Source organism: Eulemur rufifrons, chromosome 2 (genome assembly GCF_041146395.1).
Source record: "Eulemur rufifrons isolate Redbay chromosome 2, OSU_ERuf_1, whole genome shotgun sequence".
In the NCBI taxonomy this organism is placed as follows: domain Eukaryota; kingdom Metazoa; phylum Chordata; class Mammalia; order Primates; family Lemuridae; genus Eulemur; species Eulemur rufifrons.
In genome coordinates, this window is record NC_090984.1 from 20,926,795 (window position 1) to 20,948,267 (window position 21,473).

Genomic DNA, 21,473 nt, shown 5'->3' on the forward strand with positions numbered 1-21,473 from the left:
AGTCTTGAGTCTGGTTCTGCCATCTACTTGCAGAGTGGCCCTGGGAATGTCAAGGAACCTCAGTGTCTCGACTTCTTATAAAATAGGAAGAATACAATGTCAGACTATTGGGAATGAAAGCATTGTAAGAATTACATCATAAGTACTGGTATTTAACTTCAGATTCATTAGAGGAACAAGAAAACAAAACTAACCCAAGTGGGGAATTGTCAGTTTGAATCTTCACTTTAGAACATTTTCCTTATGAGACTCCAAGCAAGTCAGTTTGCTTCTCTGGAGTTATATCATCTCCCCAAATGAAAAGAAACAGAGAGCCGTCTGAAGACCACCCCATCATGGTGCATATAAACACAACCATTCTGCATTATTCTGTGATTAGGATGAAGATACTTATCAGTTTTCTCTAAAACACGATTATTTAAAAATTCAATGGTAAGGACTTCATGAACTCATCTGAACTTTAGGAACAATATGTCAGCAAATGTAGATGTGATCTTTATAAATGCTGATGATCCAGAAGCTTTTTTAGAGCCAAAGAACATGTGATCAGGAGAGCAAGCAGCTATTTTCAGCCTCTGTCTCCAATTATTTTTTTCTTTATGAGAAGTAGGAATTTGATCTTCAGAGGCCAGCTTGCTCCTAAGCATGAAAAGACGACTTTGACAGGATTCTCTTAGTAAAAAGTAGAGATAATATAAATTAAGATATAATTGGAGCTAAATATTAAAACAATTCAAACTTCCAACTGAATTTTCCATAGAGAAGGACATGACATTTTACCATAGTCTAAGAAGTGTTGAGATTTTAATTTTCCATACTGTATGTGTATATACACGTGTATATTAAGAGATGCAGACTCTGATTACTTTAGTGAGTACCAAACCTTTTTGGTGTTTGGCTGGAATGGCTAACAGGCCACTAGCATACTTGACAACCACAGACAAATCTGATACTATAGCTTAGCCCAGGGATCAGCAAACGTTTTCTGTAAAAGGCTAGACAGTAAATATTTTATTTAGGCTTTGTGGACCCTATGGTTTCTACTACTCAGTCCTATCATTGTAGTGCAAGAGAAGCCATAGACAACATGTAAAAGATGAAGAGTGGCTATTTTCCAATACTACTTCATTTACAAAAACAGGTAACAGGTTGACTTTGAACCACTGACTATAGTTTGCCAACTCTTGATCTATACCCTTGAACCCTGGAGTGGATTAGAGGGCTCCCAGGATTGACTCCTGGATTGTTGAGGAGTATAGTTTAACTATATGGTCTCTGAGACGATCCAAAAGGACTTGGAAGGGTAAAGGTTGATACAGAGGAACAGCATTCCTAAGGGAGTAAAGGTATGCCAAATCTAATCTGCCTGTCGAAACCAGAAGTCAGCTGCGGTTTGGACAGAATCCCAGCTGTGCTAGACACAGCTGGATTCCTGACATGGTTCTGGGAGTCCTGAAGAAACTGGATTTACATGGTATTCCAGAGTACACATTCGGGGTCTTCTTTAATTAGGAACATGATGTTCAGGGTTGGTGGCATTTGAAAGGTTAGCTAAAGATCAAGAGGCCATTGAGGTAGCAAATGACATCCTTAACTTTAGCTGGAGTGTTATAGTTATTTTCTTAATCACTAGATTAGATTTTTTTCATTAGAAAAATAAATTTTTGAACTAAAATTTTTTTAATTTGTTTTTTTAGAGATGGAGTCTTGCTATGTTGCCTAGGCTAGACTTAATCAAAGTCCTGGGCTCAAGCAATCCTCCTGCCTCAGCCTCCTGAGTAGCTGGGACTACAGGCACATGCTGCCACACCTGGCTGAACTAAAATTTTAAGGACATGTATGTGATTGGCAATAGATCTTGCTTACCAATTAAGAAAAAAATTATTTACACACAGGTGGGACTAAATACCTGAACTGGGCAATTTGTATTTGGTGGTATTCTTACATTCGGGGACATAATTTGGACATAGAACTTGTGTTTGAAAATGAAACACGTGAATAAATATAATTTTAGTCAATACCAAGAGTTTACTACCACAGTTCATTGAAAAGACTACTAGAAGGGTAGGAAAGGAAGGAAAGTAGGAAGGCAGGAAAAAGGAAATTGAATCCAGAAAGCAGAAGTAAAATGGAGAAGGAATAGAAAAAGTTATAAACATGGATAAATCTAAAATAAACAGTGATGTGATGGAGAGTGACAGGGCTGGGGGAGTTTCTTTTTTTTTGATTATTATTATTTCAGTAAATTGTAGGGGTACAAAAGTTTAGGTTACGTATATTCCCCTTGCCTCCCCACCCCACCCACCCCCGCCCCCGCCCCTGCCCCCGCCCCCGGGGGAGTTTCTTTAGACTGGGAGGTCAGTGAAGAATTTTCTGAGGAGGTGACATTTAAATTGAGAGCTGAATGACAAGGAACCAGCCAAGCAAAGATCTGAAGGAAGCCTTCCAAACAGAGAGTAGCTAATAAAAAGGGCCTAACGCAGTCCTGCAGTCCTGCGTTTGGCTTGTTTGAGGAACAGAAAGCAAGCTAGTATTTTGAGTAGTTCGTGAGCGAGGGGGTGAGTAGTAGGAGATAGGTTAAACAGGTAGGCAGAGGTCATGTTGCGCAGGGACTTCGTTCACTGTGGTCAAACCACGGGATTTACATTTTAAAAAGAGTACTGGGCTGTTCTAAAAAGAATAGATTACAAGGGACAAGGGATTAGGCAGAGAGATCAACTAGGAAACTGCTTTAGTAAACAGATGAGAGATGAGTAGTTTGGACCAGGGTGGTAAAAGCAGAGATGGAGAGAAGTAGATATATTTGGGATACATTTTGGAGGTTGAATAAACAGGGCTTGATATTTTGGATGTACGGGGGGGTGAGGGAAAGAGAAAATCAAGGATGACTCTTAGTTTTCTAGCTTGAGTAGCGGCATGGATGGTGGGCTATGTACCAAGAAGGGAAGACTTGGGATGGAACAGATTTGTAGGGAAAAATTAAGAGTTCTGTTTTGGCCATGTTTCATTTGAAATGTTTATTTGAAGTGGAGATATTGAATGGAAAGTTCATGTGAATCATGAGGGAGAGGTCAGGGATAAAGATATCGGAGTCATCAGAATATTTATAGTATTTAAAATTTTGATACCAGATGCTGTTGAGCCAGGGGTTAGCCATTAGGGTTTAAAGAACCCTTTTCAGTATATATGGTTACGATGGGGGTAGGGTGGGGAAAGCTTATCTTTTAGAGATGCTGAAATATTTACAAATGAAATGATATCTGGAATTTGCTTCAAAATAATGGGGGAAGTGGATAAAGGTATAGACAAAACAAGATTGGTCATCAATTGGTAATTGTTAAAGTGTGGTTTCTGTGGTAAATGGTGGTTTATTAGTCTAATCTACCTGCTTTTGTATGTGTTTAAAATGTTCTATCATAAAAAGTTTAAAATAAAATGAAACAAAAAAGGAACAATTTTAAGATAGTCTCAATTACAAGGTAATCCTGTGGTACTGATTCCAAGATCAATGTTGTACACAAGGCACTCAGAAGGAAAGGAACCCAGAACAACTGGAGGTTCATGTGCAAGGGGGTGAGATTAAACCCAAGAGGGTAAGATTAAAAGGTAGACAGATGCCACATATATAGGGCCTTCTTCAGTGTGGTAAGAGGACTGGATTTACATTTAAGAAAGAGCATGTGACTATTCTGAGAATATTAAGATTAATATTCTGAGATATGAAGCAAGGGGCAAGGGCAAGATATTAAGGAAGGATGATCTTTGTTTTTTTTTTTAGAGGCAAAGAGTGGCACTTGGCCCCCACCATGGGGGCTGATGGACTCCTCCCACAAGGATGATCTTAAATTTTTGTTCCCTAAGCGTAATTTGTAAAGGAACTCCTATTGTAAATTATTATGTTAGGTGCTTACAGATATTATCTATGTAGCTCTCAAAATATCTCTATAAGGTAGGTATTATTACTCCTATTATTCCTATTGTATAGGCAGGGAAAATATGCCTCAGAGAGATTAAGTCAAAAGTCACAACTACTCAGTGGTAAAGTCAGAATTGAAATTTTTGCCTCCAGTGCTGGCATTTTCCCCACTATGCTATGCAATGTTATTTCTCATGTTATGGACACCAAAGAGTTGCAGAGATGGTAGGTAGGTAGGTATCATTCTAAAAATGACAGTTGAGAAATTCCCAACTGGCCACAGACAAAACTGTCTTCTTTTTTTTTTTTTGAGACAGAGTCTCACTGTGTTGCCTGGGCTAGAGTGCAGTGGCATCATCACAATCATCATAGCAAACTGCACCTCAAACTCCTGGGCTCAAGCGATCCTCCCGCCTTGGCCTCCTGAGTAGCTGGGACTGCAGATGCTCACCAGGACACCCGGCTAATTTTTCTATTTTTAGTAGAGACGGGGTCTCGCTCTTGCTCAGGCTGGTCTCAAGCTCCTGAGCTTAAGTGATCATCCCGCCTCAGCCTCCAGAGTGCTAGGCCCTACACCTGGCCCCAAATTAATTTCTCTTGATCCAGTCTAGCCAGATAGAAATGATGCCTATGTATACATTCCTGAACGAAAATGGGATCCCCTGGTAACCCATCTTCTAGTACCTTTTCAATACTACTGCCAAAAAAAGATATTAGAAAAAAATTCATGTTACTTTCTTGCTTAAAAACTGTTTCCTCTACAAAATCTATAGGATAAAGGCCAGATATTTCCACATATCACTCAAGGCTCTTCACAGCCTGTTTCAGTACTTCTGAAACTTTTTGGTCTCAGGATTGTTTTACAGTCTTAAAAATTAAGAACCACAAGGGCTCTTGTTTGTGTGGCTTATACCTATTGCCATATAATTATAAATTAATTAAAAAAAAACTTTCTCATGGCAGCATGGATGGAACCAGAGGACATTATGTTAAGTGAAGTAAGCCGGGAACAGAAAGTTAAATGCTGCCATGTTCTCATTCCTATGTGGAAGCTAAAAAAAAAAAGGTGATCTCATAGAACAGTGGTCCCCAACCTTTTTGGCACCAGGGACTGGTTTCATGGAAGACAATTTTTCCATAGACTGGTGGGGCGGGGGATGGTTTTGGGATGATTCAAGTGCATTACATTTATTGTGCAGTCAAACCTCTCCGCTAATGATAATCTGTATTTGCAGCTGCTCCCCAGCACTAGCATCACCACCTCAGCTCCACCTCAGATCATCAGGCACTAGATTCTCATAAGAAGTGTGCAACCTAGATCCCTCGCATGTGCAGCAGTTTAGAGTAGGGTTCAAGCTCCTGTGAGAATCTAATGCGGCTGATCTGACAAGAAGCAGAGCTTATGCTGTGATAGGAGTGATGGGGAGCGGCTGTAAATACAGATGAAGCGAGGCTGGCTTGCCCTCCACTGACCTTCTGCTGTGCAGCCCGGTTCCTAACAGGCCACGGACTGGTACTGGTCTACAGCCTGGGGTTTGGGGACCACAGTTATAGATGTAAAAAGTAGAACAGAGGATATTAGAGGCTGGGAAGGGTAGGGGGAATAGGGAGAGATTTTTTAAAAGACATAATATTACAGCTAGATAGGAGGAATAAATCCTAGTGGTCTATAGCACTGTAGGATGACTATATATAGTTCCAAATAGCTAGGAGGAGGATATTGAATGTTCCCAATACAAAAGAAATGACAAATGTTTGAGATGATGGATATGCTAATTATCCTGATCCTATCACTATATATGTATCACGTCACTATGTACCCATAAATATGTACAATTATGTTATGTGTCAATTAAACAATTTTTAAAATTTAAAAAAGTTAGAAAAAAACCTTTAGATATTAACCTAAATAATATTTTTTCAAATCTCTTTAATGTCTGGCTTAACAGAGGAGGGCTCAAGTCTTATATTTGTGTCTACATTCAATCTGCTGTGATATGTTGCCTTGATTAAAGAATATGAAAAATATGATCTCATTCAGATTTGTAGGTGAAAAGGGAGGAAAATTTTAATAGTTTTTTAGAAAACTATGGATATTCTTCTTGGCATTATACCAGAACTTGCTAAGCAGTAGTTTCTTAAAGGGCAGTTGCAGTGTGGAATCTGAAACCATTACCAACAAACTTTTTGTACTCAGTTACATTAAAATCCATTGGTCTATCTTGCAATTTCAATGTATCTTTTATTCATGCATAATTTTGTACACGCATTACGTTATTTGGAAATCACTGGTTTACTGAGTTATGCAGATTCTCCACATGTTGACATATTTCATTATATAATATTTTTAACAACTCTTGCTAATTCCACCACCAATCTCATTAGAAAAATGTTTAATTATTTAGGAAGCTGTCAAGGTCACGGTGGCAAATAAGAGTTTTAAAAAATTCTTATTTTGCTCAAAAGTTTGAATTTTATCACTGACAACAAATACAGTCAGTTGTTTTCCTTGACGGAATAGGTTTGCTATATTCATTCTTAACAAATTATCTGCCAAACACTCAAGTTTGAATAACCACAATTGGCCTGTCAGCTGTTCTTTTGAGGTGGCCTATGAAAGAGAGAACTAGCTCAAACTTTGCAGTGCAAACCATTTCACAAGTGCTTTTCTTTGAGACGACCACCATACTTTCGTATGTAGCAGAAGTACTCTATGTGTACTTCTCATTTCATCACACAGAATTTAAAAAAAACACAAGCACTCAGGGGTTGAGAATTAATAAAATTTCAAGGACATTCTAAAGTAAAATTGGATTTTTAAAGAAACTCCCACTACGATATGGTGCCATGGCTTTGATTTGTGCTAAGGTGCAAGTAGTTTCACCCACTACTGTTTTTGCACCGTCAGTGCAAATGTCAACACAGTGAAAAAGACAAATGTCTTAGTATTACTATGAATACAGTGACCTTTGTATGGTCACTATTTGATCTTACATGGTCCATAGTTTAAGAACCACTGGACTATTTTTTAAATTAAGTTTAAAACAATTTTAAATGACAAATAATAATATATATTTGTGGGGTACAATGTGATATTTTGATATATGTATATGTTGTAGAAAGAATAAATAAAGCTAATTAACATGTCCATCACCTCGCCTACTTATTTTATTGTACTGAGAACATTTAAAATCTACTCTTTTAGCAATTTTGAAATATGTTAAAACGTTATTATTAACTATAGTCACCATGCTGTACAACAGATCACTAAAACTTTTTTTTCTGAGACAGAGTCTCACTCTGTCACCCAGGCTAGAGAGTTATGGCGTTAGCCTAGCTCACAGCAACCTCAAACTCCTGGGCTCAAGCTATCCTCCTGCCTCAGCCTCCCAAGTAGCTGGGATTACAGGCGTATGCCACCACGCCTGGATAATTTTTCTATTTTTGGTAGAGACTGGGTCTCACTCTTGCTCAGGCTGGTCTCAAACTCCTGAGCTCAAGTGATCCTCCTGCCTCAGCCTCTCAGAGTGCTAGGATTACAGGCGTGAGCCACCATGCCCTGCCTGGCCCCAATCACTAAAACTTATTTCTCCTTTCTAAGTGAAACTTTGTACCCTTTGACCAACATTTCCTCTCTCCTTGTCCCCATCCACCCGTCCCACCCAGCCTCTTGGAACTACCATTCTAGTCTCTCCTTCTATGAGTCTGAATTTTTTAGACCCACTGGACTATTCATTACCCTTTTCTGGCCACATGTCCTGCTCTGTTTGCCATCATTTTCATCTCTGTGACTTTCATATGTTGTTTGTTTTGCCTGCATTGTCTTTTCCAACCAGGTGGCGAAATCCTTTTTGTCTTTTAAGATCTGGTTTGGATTTCATTCCTCAGAGGTTTGTGTCACGCTGATTTAATCACTCTGTCTTTTGTGCTTCTGTATTACTCGCACATTGTTTGAAAATTTATCACACTGAGGGCAGAGGGGCTACTAACATTTTAAAGCACCCAGTATGTGCCAGACCCTGTGCTAAGCTTTGTACATGTTTCCTAATTTAATTTCCTAATTAATTCTATGTGATAGGTATGATTATAGCCCTGTACAGGACCAGACAGAAAGCCAAAACTGAAGTCAAACTCAGGCCCATTATTTCAGCGTAACCTTTCCTCCTATTTGTTCCAGGGCCTGTGGCAAAGTTATTCAATTTATATCTCCTGAACGGTCAAATAAATGAACTTAGTAACTATCTAATCCCATAATGAAAGGCTCTATAATGTTCCTCATCTTTCAGAGCCTGAGGTCTGGCCTTCAGTACAGTATTTTTTCATTCTTCATTCCTTATGTACAGTTTAACTTTGAAATCTTCATTTACTTATAGAAAAACTATTTTCATTTCTTTCAGCGTGTGTTCCCAGCCTGGGATGGTAATTTAATGGTCACGCTGCCATCAAGCCTGAAACATAAATGTTGACATTTGATAGTAATGTTTTTTCTCTCAAAGTTGCTTCAAGTAAATACCAATAGTGTATCCAAGTAAATGAGGTAATTATTAAACAAGCAAACGGTGTATATTTTTCAATATGTGTATTCATGTTTTAAACTTTTCAAACCTTTTTTAAAAAAAACCTATTGAATACTTGTTTTTCTACTTAGTCTGGGACACTATGAAATGTGAAAATCCCAATGTGCTTCAAAGAAAAACCTGATACCTCAATCGCTGCTTTCTTGGACAGCACGGAGCTTCAGAAGGTGGTGAGCCCAGCTCTTGTAACATGTGGCCCGAGGACCAGCAGCATCAGCATCACCTGGGAACTTCTTAGAAGTGCAAATTATCAAGACCCATCCAAAACCTACTGAAGCAAAAACTCTGGGGTGGGGCCCAACAGTCTGTGTTTTAACAGCCCTCTGGATGATTGCGAAATGGTCAGATTCGACAACCAACAGAGCAAATCAACTGTGTCATTTGAATTTACGGATCTTACGTATAAAAAAACTGGTAACTTTTGGAAGATATGACTGGTCCAGGTATAACCAAATCTGTGAAATCTGTGAAAATACAAACTGTATAGTAAGGGCTCCAACATGCCCAGTGTGTGGGCTGCGCTTAAGCACATATACAGTGGCGTGCAGCCAAAGGAGAGAGTTTCATTCCACAGAAGAGAGGCTAAATAATTTCTTGGTTCTGCCTTCCAGAGTGTGGAGAAATATGCCACCCCAGCCGTACTTAATTAGGAGTAAACCCATTTATTGAACTGTAAAAACTATCTGCCATTCCCTCCTGGATAACTCCAACCGTGTGCTGTTTAAATTGCCTCTTTTCTAAATAAAACAGTAACCTGCGATACATGCATTTTGTTACTACTGAAGTACAACATTCTGTCATTAAGTACACTACCATGGAATACAACATTCAACTACCAATGACAAGCCTACTCTTCCTATGAATATATTACCACTATTCTAGTTGCTTTGTTATTACATGGATTTAAGGAAAACAGGGACTTGCTAGCATTTTGACAATTATTTGGAGATATGTAAAAAGCTCATTTTAGTAAAGAATATATTAAAAAAAACTTCCTAGCAATTTTTTCTAAGATCAGTGAAGGCATTAAGTGTTCACTTTATTTTTTATTATACTTTTCTAAAGAAAAACTGGTGAAAGGATCTGCCCTGTCAGATTTGCTGGGTTTTCAGGAGAGGTGGCCAGGCCAGGTAGAGAAGGTTTATTATAAGTTAGGAGGCAGGAGGACTCAGAATCAGATAAATGGAGTACTCAGGTCATATCCTTGTTTAAGAATAAAAAGGACAGGAAGTATAAGGAAATCATCCTATTTGCCACAAACTTTGATTAAAAAAAAAGTTCCTTGTTTTTATTGGTAGCTCACTAATTTTATTTATAATATCAATGAGAAAGAAAAACTTAGCCTTCCTAAACATGTTTATGTGAATGATTACAAGTGAAAATATAACAATTTTGTTTGATCTTGTGTTCATTAACAATGCAACATTACAGGAGAAATACAAACTTATAGTGAGACAGATTAGGGTTTTATTCCATCTCTGACAAGTACTAGCTTTGTGGCTCTGGCCAATTCTGCTCTGATTTTCAGTTTCCTCATCTGAAGAATATAGCCAATTTATAAGATTTTATAAGAATATAGCCAATTTATAAGATTTTATAAGAACTTAAGATAAATATTTATCATATGCCTTACACAGAGTAAGTGATCAATAAATATTTATTAAGGTATTAAAGAAAACTAATGTGGGTATACAATCTCCCTAGCTGAACTGAGGATTATACCACTGGGTCTCAACTCAATAACCAATTTCTCCTATTTCACCTACATGTCAAATAACTATAAACTGTGTGCTCCCTACTCCTCATTTTTTCCAAAACACATGGAAGGAGGACAGGAAGAGACAGCATTAAAAAAACAAATACTTCTTTAAAATAAGTAATGCATATAGAGATAACACTTCGGTAGAAGCCAGAAAGAATTGCTTGAAGAACTTTATTTCATTTACAGTGAGGGAAGAGTGTTATTTCATTTATAATGAGGTAAAGAACATTTGTTCATTTGATCCCATTTCTTCCTCACACTATCACAGCATTTCAAAACAACGTATTATTCATTGCTAGTCGGGGATTATGGATTTGCTTTTCTACGTTAAAGCCCCTCTGCGTTCACCAGAATGCAGCAGGCTACTTTAGCCAAAGATCTAGGGCTATAAACCTTGTTCAGTGCAATAAGACCACTTTAATATTATTCTAATCTTGGAATGCAGTTATAAAGATAGATGATAGCCACAGAGTGCTACTTACAAACAGAAATGGCTCTTAGGTAATCTTAAAGACATAAAAACTTACCACCTGAAAATGCATTTTAAAAAATTCCCATATGCTGCCACTTTATTTTACATACCTGAGAATTTTTTTAGGAATCTGTGATGGAGAAGAATGATGCCTTTTCTTCTTCTCCTCTGAGTCCGGCAGTAACGCATCCTCTGTCCTACCCTTCTCCGTGACTGCTGTCTGGTCTGCCCCAGCCTTGCTCTGATCCACGTTGAGCTGGCCTTGGGCAGGGTCACACCTGTACATGAAGACAATGGCTGGTTTCTCACTGGACTCTCCTTTTGCCTCTGTGAACCAGTGATGCCGCTGAACTGGAGGAGGAGGCAGCATGTGGATGACTGTGCCATCCAGGCCCACCAGTTTTCCTTTCTCTCGCTCCTTTTCTTTGTCATCCTCTTCATCCGTTTTCCGGCGGCGGAAGAAGCTTTTAAAGGATATCCAGCGCTTGGGCTTTGCATCGGCTGCCCGCCTGCTACCTTCAGAATGCAAAACTGATTCGGCTTCTGTTGATCTGGCAGGGCTGGTTGGCTTGGTCCAGTTGGTGAAATGCCTCTGCAAAAGGTTACTTGCATGGTACGGAGAGGAAGTAGAGCGTGGTGGGGGAAAAGGAGGTGGTGGCTCACTTTGGAGGTTAGTCACTAACTTGGAGGGAGGGGAGGTGACTGGCTTTGTGAATGGATCTTTCTGTACTTTGGTGGTAGGACTTTCTATGGTCTGAGGTGCTTCAGCTTCACCACTAGACTGAGATGTAAAGAGAGATTTGGGCCGGGCTGGTGTACTCTTCAGTGTGCCCTTAGCATCATCGGCATCTGGAGGAATGGCGTAGAGCTCTTCCACACTGCAAACTTTAGGGCCAGACTGAGGGGTTTCTGGAGGAGACTGTGGCGGCTGGATGGAAGCCACGATCTGAGAAAGCACTGTGCTTGCTTTCTCCCTCGTGCCGCTGCCGCCACCGCTGCCCACCATCTGAGACTCCTGAACGCCTTCCGTTTTGGCCGTAGGCTCCTGAGTGGTTCTCTGCATCTTTGCTGGGGAGCTGTGGCTGGAACTATAGCTTCTCTGTGGTGAAGACTGACCTCTGTTGAGACAGTTGTTAAACTCCTGAACCTTCTGAGCCACTGAGCCCCTTTTACGCTCTGTGCTGTTTGAAACCCCTTTAGGTTGGGGACATTCAGTGGGTTTGCTAGTGGTGTTATCAGACACTTTGCTTTCAGTTTCTATTTCTTCATAGGTATGGCTTATGACACTTGTGGTTTTTTCCTTCACCGAGAGCTCTCCACTTGTTCCCAGAAAACTTTTGTAGATGGCTAGATTGTCATATGCATTTGGATTGATAACAATGGGAACTTTGATAGCATTTTTGGAACTTCGAGCATAAGTTGGCTCATCATGAATGATAATTGGGAAAGGTGGCATACCAGCATTGTTGTAACTATTAAATTTTATCTCAGACAAATTAGGGGACTTAACGGGGATGGTTTTGGAGGAAATGTTGGTAGCTGTGGGTGAAGTAGGTGCTGATTTGTGACAGTTTTTCCTTGGAGGGACATTTGGTCCAGTTCTACCAGTAATTAATTCCACTTTAGGTATCTTTTGTCGTGGACTGGTGCTGGAAGTCCATACTTCCTGGTATCGGATTGCACTGGATTTTTGGAAATGGGCACTTGCTTGTCCTGGTATCAATGCAGGTGATGTCACTGGAGAGTTCGGAGTAGAAGATGAGCTTTTCGTCTTGGGGCTGTTAACAGGGCCCTCAAGGTGCTCACTGGCCATGGCTGCCGACACATCCACGACGGTATACGGCTTGCACAATGGCTGTTCCAGATTCACAACTCGGTAGGGCTTTGCTTGTTCTTCCACAGGGACGAGGTTTATGGTTACTGCTTGCCCAGCAATATCTGTAGAGGTTTTACTTTCTTGCTTCTCAGTTTGTACAGCAATCTTGCCATCTTTCTCTTCTAATCGGAGAGCAAGGACGGCTTTGTGTGTCTCTGGAACTTTTACTGAGCTTTTGGAAGCTTGTGATGAGTCCTTCTCCTGATTACCAGAGAGACTTTCATAATTGGGCTCAATTTCCTTCATGTCCTTAGAATCTCCTGGGTTGCTAGGAGATATCCCCCCATTACAAATCTTCTGGGATAAACTACTGGCTGTCTCAGAACGTGATTCTTCTGTTAGAGAAGAGTCTGGTGATGTGGAGTCAGATGACACCATGCTCTGAATGCTTCCTTGTCCATAAGAGACCACAGAATTTTCCTCATAACCATTCAGTATTTCATCATAGCTGTCGTCATAGTCTACAGCACAGATTCTCTGCAGAGACTTATTTCGCAGGGGGACAGTATTCCATTTTTTGTCCACAGAGAATCGAACAGGAGACAAAGTGTTTGCCCTAAAGTTGGCAAAGCGAGGTTGCCCTCTCATGCGAATCTCCATGGCCAATAGCTCTTCATCACTCTCATCCCAGCTCTCGTGCTCCTCCTCCATGTTACTGAAAAGTACATCTTCTTCACTCTCCTCGCCACTGGAAAACTCTGGGTAACAGAACCGGCCCCCTTCATTACTGATCACTTCTGTGCTCCCACTCAGGATGACATGCTTGCCCTGAGTATCCTTCATGCCGCCTAGCATGCAACTTGGTGGAAGCTTTCTTTCCAGCGATCGTTTATAGCAATCGTTTATTCTTCCTAAGAATGTTTCTCTGGAGTTTGTTTCATTTCCTCTTATCTGAGTGGTGGTATCCAAACCTGCTATCTCCTTTAACACTTCAGTTAGTCCATTATTGTTATTTGATATCTTCTTTGCACTATCATTATTGCCGTACGGCTTAGGAACGTGGCTAAATCCTTCAACATCATCTTCATTATTATTGTTGAGTGGTTTCTGACTCAAAGCAGTTCTGTTTCGGTTCCACCCTATGATGACAGGTTTGTTCTCACAGTGTTCTTGGATGCTAAGCTCACCACATACACTTTGTCCATCTGCCACCATCATAGTGGGTTTCACAGCTATAGTGGGTTTTTTAGCCACAGGAGGCCGGATATTTCCGGTGTTCCGGATGCGGTGGTTGTTACTGTGATTGGCATTAGTTTTCACATTGCCATGGGTGATGGGTGCCTTCTCGGGGTCTGGGGGGAGCTGATGCAAGCTTTTAGGTTGAAAGCAATTCTTGCATTCACCAGGTTTCCAAACGTGTTCAGTAAAGGTGTTACAAGCAGACATTTTTAAAAATAGAACTTCACAGACAATGCTTTTCTTTCAGTGCATGACAAAGTTTTCATCCATTAGTTTTCACCTCCCCTATGTGTTATAGCAGCTCTTCCAAGTATGATCAATCTGTAGGGGGAAAAAAAAAGAAAAAAAAATCTGAATGAAAAAGGCACTGTGAGGCTTACCATTGTGAGTGACTTGAAAAAAACTAGCTCTATTCCTAAACTTTTCCTTAAATTAAAAGATTGAGAGATAAACTAATTTGGATACTTCATAATCTTCCTTTAGCCAATCAGCATCTTGGAAAGTTAGCCTTTTAATCTTAATTTTATACACTCTTATCAAACCATACATAATCTTTGGCTTGATGTCTCTGTGGCAATGAACTGTGACCTTTCTCTTCTGGAAATGCCTTTGATACTGTTCTTTTTGTTATCCACCAATCTCTCCAATACTTCTTAGTCCTCTGTAAGTTCCTCTTCTTCCACCTACCCTTGAAATTTTAGATATTTCATAGACTCCTCAAACTGACTGCATTCAAAATGAATCCTCCTCTGGCTACCCCTGTTCTAGCTCCAAGAAACTTACTCCTCTAACCAGCCCTCCTCCACACCCCAGGCCACCTTCTTACTTTTCCTTTATCCTATATTTTAGTTAATGTCACCGCCATCCAACTAGACAGGTAAGCTTCAACCTTCACACCACTCTTGGCACTTCTAACTCCAAATCTTACTAACTCCCTAAGTTAGTCTTGTCAATTCTATCTCATTACATTTTACCATAACCTATTCTTGCCATTACCAGACACTGCTAGTAGTTCAGATACCCACTATCTCTTACCCAGATTATTGTGACAGCTGAAAACTGATCTCCATGCCTACAGTTTCTTCCCATTCCAATCCATCCTCTGTACCCTTGCTACTCAAAGTGTGTTTCTCAGATAGGGAGTACCAGACTCACCTGAGAACTTGTTAGAAGTGCAGTTATCTTAGGTCCAACTGCAGTCCTACTGGACCAAATTTTGTATTTTAATGAGATTCTCAGATGATTCCACTGTTCTATACCTCTATCAGATTTAACTTTCTAAAATGCTAATATGACCATTTTATGAAGTAGCTTAAAAACTATACTGTAGCTCAATCTTACCTAATGCATTGGCTCCCAAATGTCAGTGTGCAGTCTGGGAGTTGCCAGCTAAATAAGAACCACCTAGGGAACTACTTTAGACCTATCTACTCCATCTCTGGTGGAAGAATCCAGGAATCTGGATCCAGGTATGCTCAGTGAGGTGTTAGGACCTCTGAGGATGGAATCCAACCCCCTTAGCCTTTGATATGGTTCTTGCCTCCCTTCTAGCCTCGTGTCTTAAATATCAACTAGCCTCATCATACTCTCAATCCCACTGGGTTACTCATTTACTCCTTGGTATTATCAAAGTCTTTTAGACACACCTGCTTGAGCAAGTGCTCTCAGTTTTAATCATCTGTGTCCCCATTAGTTTTTGAGCTCCTTTAAGGTAAGGGCTATATCTTATTCATCTCTATATGTCTAATATGAGGAGCTGAATAAACATTAGTTGATGAAATGTGCTGGTTTTAAGGTTTGTTTAAAACCATGAATCTTGTGTCTCTCTCTCTCATGTCTTAGGCACATAGCTGCAGATCTTCCCACAGAACACCACTACAGTCCTACGTTTCTACTTTGAATATTATAATAAAGTTGGCAGTAGGCTTGTAAGAACTATTTTGATAGCTGGAAAGTTTACCTTTATTCATATACAACGACAGGGACATGATTCTTACTTTGGTCAGAAATCCAGCCTTTTTGCCAACTTTCAGTATGTTTCTATGGAATGAAAATATTTTCTTTAGCTAATATATACAAAGTGAAGTCCCTCATAAACAGTTCTTATAAAGCACTCTGCCTTAGAGGAAGCAGCATAGACTTTACGACCAAAGAAGTTCACATAGAGAGCCCATCGACTGAATAAGGCTAAAATACATTCTTCGAGTGTTTAAAGATATTTATTTACTCTTTCAGATATTCTAAAAGTTATACCCCTTAGTTGATAAAACCATTTCCTGCTAGTCTGAGACTTGAACCTTGCGAGAGACGGGGGGAAAGTAGCATAAAATTAAGCTGCAAAGGAGAGCAGGGGCCAGATCCTGCAGGGCCTTTTAGGCTTTTAAAGATTATGCAGTTTATCCTAAGAGCAGTGGGAAGCCACTGAAGGGTTCTGAACAGGGGAAACAACATAATCCAATTTGCATTTTAAAAAGACAGCTCTGATCAAAAAACATGAAATACTTAGCTATATAAATCTAATAAAATATGTGTAAAATCTAAAATCTATATATGAAAAACTACAAAACACTGATAGATGGGGAAGAGCAGAAGAAAGGGGAGAGGTAAGCAAATTACAGCATATAGGCCAGTTCTAGCTTGTCCCTATTTTTGTATCTGAAGCTAAGGATGCTTTTTATATTTTTAAATGGTTGGAAAAAAATCAAAAGCAGAATAATATTTTCTGACAAGTGAAAATTATATGAAATTCAAATTTCAGTGACCACAAATAAAGCTCTATTGGAACACCGGTCACACTCATTTGTTTACATATTGCCTATGGTGGCTTTTGTGCTACAATGGAGACATGAGTAGCTATGACAGAGACTATGGCACTCTTACTGCTTTACATTGCTTTTTGGCACTCTACGAATTGCAGGATTTCCACTGGTACATGTATGCCTATGTGAAAAGACATTTTTCAAAGATAAAATATGTAAAATTTCATTATAGATATGCATTAACAAATGAATATTTATAATTGATTTTACTGAAACACTAACTTTGAACACTAATAAAGTAAAATGTTATTCTTCTATGCGAGAAAGACTTTCATTCTTTTTACTAGTAGATCTGTGTTACAAAATATTGTACTTAATTATATTTTGAATTTTATAAAAAATTACAGAAATTTGTCTTTTCTGTTGTTATAAAAGTACCTAAATAATATCTTTCACTTTGTCTTTTGCCTAAAAAACCTAAAATATTTACTATCTGGTCCTTTACAGAAAACGTTTGCTAAACCCTGACATAGATCAGAACAGGATAGAGACTTGAGTCCACAAATAGACCCACATAAGTACAGACAGCTGATTTTTGAAAAAAGTAAAAAAGAGAATCTTTTCAACAGATGTTGTTGGAACAATTGTATCCCTATAGGCAACAAAATGAGTCTCAATCTATACTTCACACCATACTCAAAAGTTAACTCGAAATAGATCATAGATTGAAGTATAAAATATAAAGCTATAAAACTTTTAGAAGAAAACATAGGAGAAAATCTTTGCAGCCTTAGGTTACGCAAAGAGTTCTGAGATACAACACCAAAAGTATGATTTATAAAAGAACAAATTAATAAATTTGGACTTCATCAAAATTAAAAATGTTTGCTCTGCCAAAGATACCAATAAGAGAATGAAGACAAGCCACAGATGAGGAGAAATGTTTTGCCAAGTACATATCTGAAAAAGGACTTTGTAGCTAGAATATATAAAAAAACTTTCAAAACTCAAAAAAAAAAAAAACCAGGTAAAAGATTTGAGCAGACATTTCAAAGATATACAGATTGCATATAAGCATGCATGAAAGACTCTAAATATATTAGTCACAAAGAAATGCAAATTAAAATTGAGCTACCACTACATGTTTACAAGAATGGTTAAAGCAAAATTAAAAACAAAACAAAAACTGGTGCTGCCGAGGATGTCAAGCAACTGGAACTCTCATATATTGCTGGTGGGAAGGCAAACGGTTCATGCACTTTGGAAAGCAGTTTGGCAGTTGCTTATAAAGTTAATCATAAACTTAACCTTGGAACACAGCAATCCCACTCTTAGGTATTTACCCAAGATAAATGAAAACTTGTGTTTACACTAAAACCGGTACATGAGGGTTTATAGTCAAAACTAGAAACAATCCACATGTTGTGTGGTGGTGATTACATAACTACATGCATTTTTCAAAACTTACTGAACTATTCACTGAAAAGGGTGAATTTTACTATATGTAAATTAAACCTCAATAAATCTGCCTTAAAAAAAAAAAAAAAGACAGCTCTGGGTGCTGTGTTGAGAATGGACTGAAGAAGAACAAGACAGGAGGCAAGGAGGCTGCTTGAAGGGCTGACTTGGACAAAGTATGATCTGATGAGGACCTGGATTAGTGTGGTGTCAGGGAAGGCAGAGAAAGAGACGCAGGAATGGCTGGATTTTGGAGACAGCGAGAGGTATTGAGGTTTTGGGTTGATGTGTTCAAATGACTTGTGGAGCCATTTACCGAGATGACTACATTGGAGGAGGTGCAACTTGTTGGAGGGAAGGCTATGAATCCACATTTTGTCAGCCTGCGTATAAGAGAGTAGGCAGTTGGATTTAGGAGTCTGGAACACAGATGAAAATTCTGTAGTTCTCATCTGTTTGGAAATTAACAGTATAGGAATATCTCTGCCAAAAAGAAAATAGAGAGTGAGCTGAGGAGGAGGCCTTGGTGGTTGAACCAGGGAGAAGAGGGTAACTCCTCCTCCCAAAAAGTAACAGCCAAGGTGTTATGACACAAAAGCCAGAGGAGGAAATGTCATGAAGGAGGGAAAAGACAACTATTAATGTTTCAAATGCTGCTGAAAAGCAATGGAAAATGAAGACTTAAATACTGCCATTGGACTTGGCAACGTAAGCTCATCAGTGGCCTTGGCGTGAACTATTTTGGTGCAGTGGTGCGGAAGGAAACCAGACCGAAGTGAGTTAAAGAGTGAGGTGGTAGAGCAACGGGAGATAATTTTTGGAGAAGTTTAGGTGGTAAGTGGAAGAAAGAAAGAGCTGGGAAGATGGGAGCCCAGAAAGAATTTCCTTATTTTAAGACGGGAGAAACTAGATGATGTTGAAAGATAATACTGGGGAAAGACACAGGAGAGTGACAGAGGCTGAAAACACAGGGAAAAGAGGACAGTCATAAACCTTAGAATGCTACAACTGAGCAGGTTCCTAGTTCAGTCCTTCTGTTTTATGGACAAGGGAACTGAAGCCTAGAAAAGTGACTTTCCCAAGGCCACACAGTAAATGAGAAAAGTCAGAACTGGGACTCTAGGCTATACCGAAAAATAATTTGTTTTTGTTTTTAGATTTTTTTTTTTTTTTTTTTGGTAGACATCTTTTTCTTTTGTTGTATATGCTCACTGTGGAAATTGAGAAAAGCATAAAGAAAGTAGAAACCATGTGTAATCCTATTATTTAGCAGTAACTTCTATTAACAATTTGGGGCAGTTCCTGTCAGTCACCAAGAAATTTTCTTAAAAAACATTCCCAGTGTACTTGGCACTGTGCAGTAGTGAATACAAAAGAATACAGCTTCTTGGCCTAATATCTTGTTAACCAAGTTAAACTCACCCCTAATAAGAAAGGGATTAAGTTTTCTCTTTGTTAAATAGTATAGTATATTTTATTTTTCCAAGACTAGTAGAAAAATAGTAAAAATAATTCCCTGCTTAACTTCAGCCAAAAGACGGCTGTTGAGTTGATTAGCAGCTATCACATTATCAACAGAATAGCCAAATGAGAGCCACCAGGAACGCAATTAGCTTATATCAGTGCTGTGTGCAATAGCAACTCATCTTGGATTTGACATTGGTTCATGGGTTCTGTGTACATCCGTATTCATGCTGCTATAAAACCAAGAGATGAACCAAGCAAACACCTTTAGCAAGCACCAGATGGAGCTGCTGTCTAAGCCACCAAACCTTAAATATGAGGGCTTCATTTAAACACTAATTATGCATGGAAACAAAGATGTACACTTAAAGATGCTGTCAAAACTATTTTAACTTATCACAGGCTCACAGAGAGAGAAGCTGTACCAGATGCAGGTCTAGCCAAAGAGCAATCCTTGGGTTTGACTGCCTTTGTGAAATGATTTCAGTGGCAAACAATAATAAGTAGCAGCTTTCCCTGCACAACACGGACATTTCCCAAATGGGAAACTCCAGTCACCAAAGTTATGCCTGAGAAATAAGAAATGTGTCTCCTGAGGCACTTAAACAAGGAAATACAACAGTCTACGCCGGTGTCTTCTATTTATTTGCCAAAACAGGTCTGAAACAGAGTACCCAAATGGAATGTTTGATACGAAAAGCTCATTTGCCTCCACGGTCCTTATAATCTCAAAGCAAATCCTGCAGATGAAGTGGTCTACGGGAGAGTTTAATGGCTGAAACTGCCCCTAGAAGCTGGCCAGGATTCCATGATCTAAAGTCCTATTTCATATTTGACAGTTTTCAGGACCAAAGCCCTTCAGGCTGTAGATGAAGCTATTCAAGAGTAGCCTATTTCACTTCAAGTCATGACAGCTTTTTAAGAACCTATTACTGTTTTTCACTCTCTGTACTGCTACACAATGACAGTAATTAGTTTGCTTCTAGTCCAATAGTTTCAAGCAGATTAGATACAAAAACCCCAAATCCACACTGGATTTCAATCTTGAAATAAACTGGCCAGCAAGAAAGAGGTGGAGCTCCTCAAGCTGGACACAATTTCCGGCAGTGAAGAGTGTGTAGGTGGGATATCAAACACCACACACGAGCATTTCCTAAAGGCACCCAAGGGGAATCTGTTAATAATAAAGGGGGATGGGGAATGAACTGCTAAGCTCCTTCCAAATCCTGTGACCCCCGAAGGCCATTATCTCTCTCCATAAAATCTGTCACATCGCCTCGGAGGCACAGTCAAGAATCCTCCCTGCTCTACGTGAGCTTTTAAGGACATTTTCATTGCGGAACTATCACCTATATGTCATCTCACAAACTAGTCCACCTCTAGGATGCTAGGGTAAAATTTATAACCCAGTGTTCTCATTAGGCCTTTGTAATGGAAGGTGTGGGTCACTTATATAAAAAGGAAAGGAAAATGTGACAAGTATCTCCACGTCACTGTTCCCAACCTTTCCTTCTTCCAGAGTGAAAAATGCTGACCCGACACCTCGACCAGCTGCCAAAGCCTTCGGTCCATGACTAAAAGGGTGGGGAGAGGAAGTGAAAGCAAAGCTGCAGGAAGAGGTTTTGCAGGAGATAAAACACAGCTTTAATTGGGTACACAAATGGAAATTCCATGAGTAAAAGGAACTTTCTTAATTTGAGATCTGACCAAAAAAAGAAAAAAAAATAAAAAAAATCACAGTTCCTTGCTATCACAAGAACAGGCAAGATCTTAAGACATGAGATTCTTTTGTCTAAAGAAGAAATCAAAGTAAAACCTGCTTAATTTTGAAAACATCACTAAAGCTCTATTGAAAGGCAGAAGCACATCCACTTCAATTGTTCAAACCAAACAGCTTTTTCTAAAAACCTACTGTTCCTGTCGTGTGGCAGTCATCGCAGGGTCGGAACCCCGCACCGTTCCTGTCCCGTGGCGGTCATCGCAGGGTCGGAACCCCGCACCGTTCCTGTC

At 39.4% G+C, this 21,473-nt stretch overlaps 1 protein-coding gene across 2 annotated transcripts in view; it reads right to left on the minus strand.

Annotated features, from left to right (window-relative positions):
- Window positions 1–21,473, minus strand: part of PEAK1 (pseudopodium enriched atypical kinase 1) — a 255,813-nt gene that overhangs the window by 44,837 nt on the left and 189,503 nt on the right. Inside the window, exons 6-7 of one of the 2 annotated variants that reach the window (XM_069481564.1) lie at window positions 10,838–14,103; window positions 9,863–10,030 (exon numbers count right to left, since the gene is read on the minus strand). In XM_069481564.1, coding sequence (XP_069337665.1) covers window positions 10,027–10,030; window positions 10,838–13,989 — 3,156 coding nt within the window. In that variant the 5' untranslated portion in view covers window positions 13,990–14,103 and the 3' untranslated portion in view covers window positions 9,863–10,026. Of the gene's footprint in view, window positions 1–9,862; window positions 10,031–10,837; window positions 14,104–21,473 lie in introns of those variants that run through there. The other variant, XM_069481556.1, reaches the window with a different exon arrangement.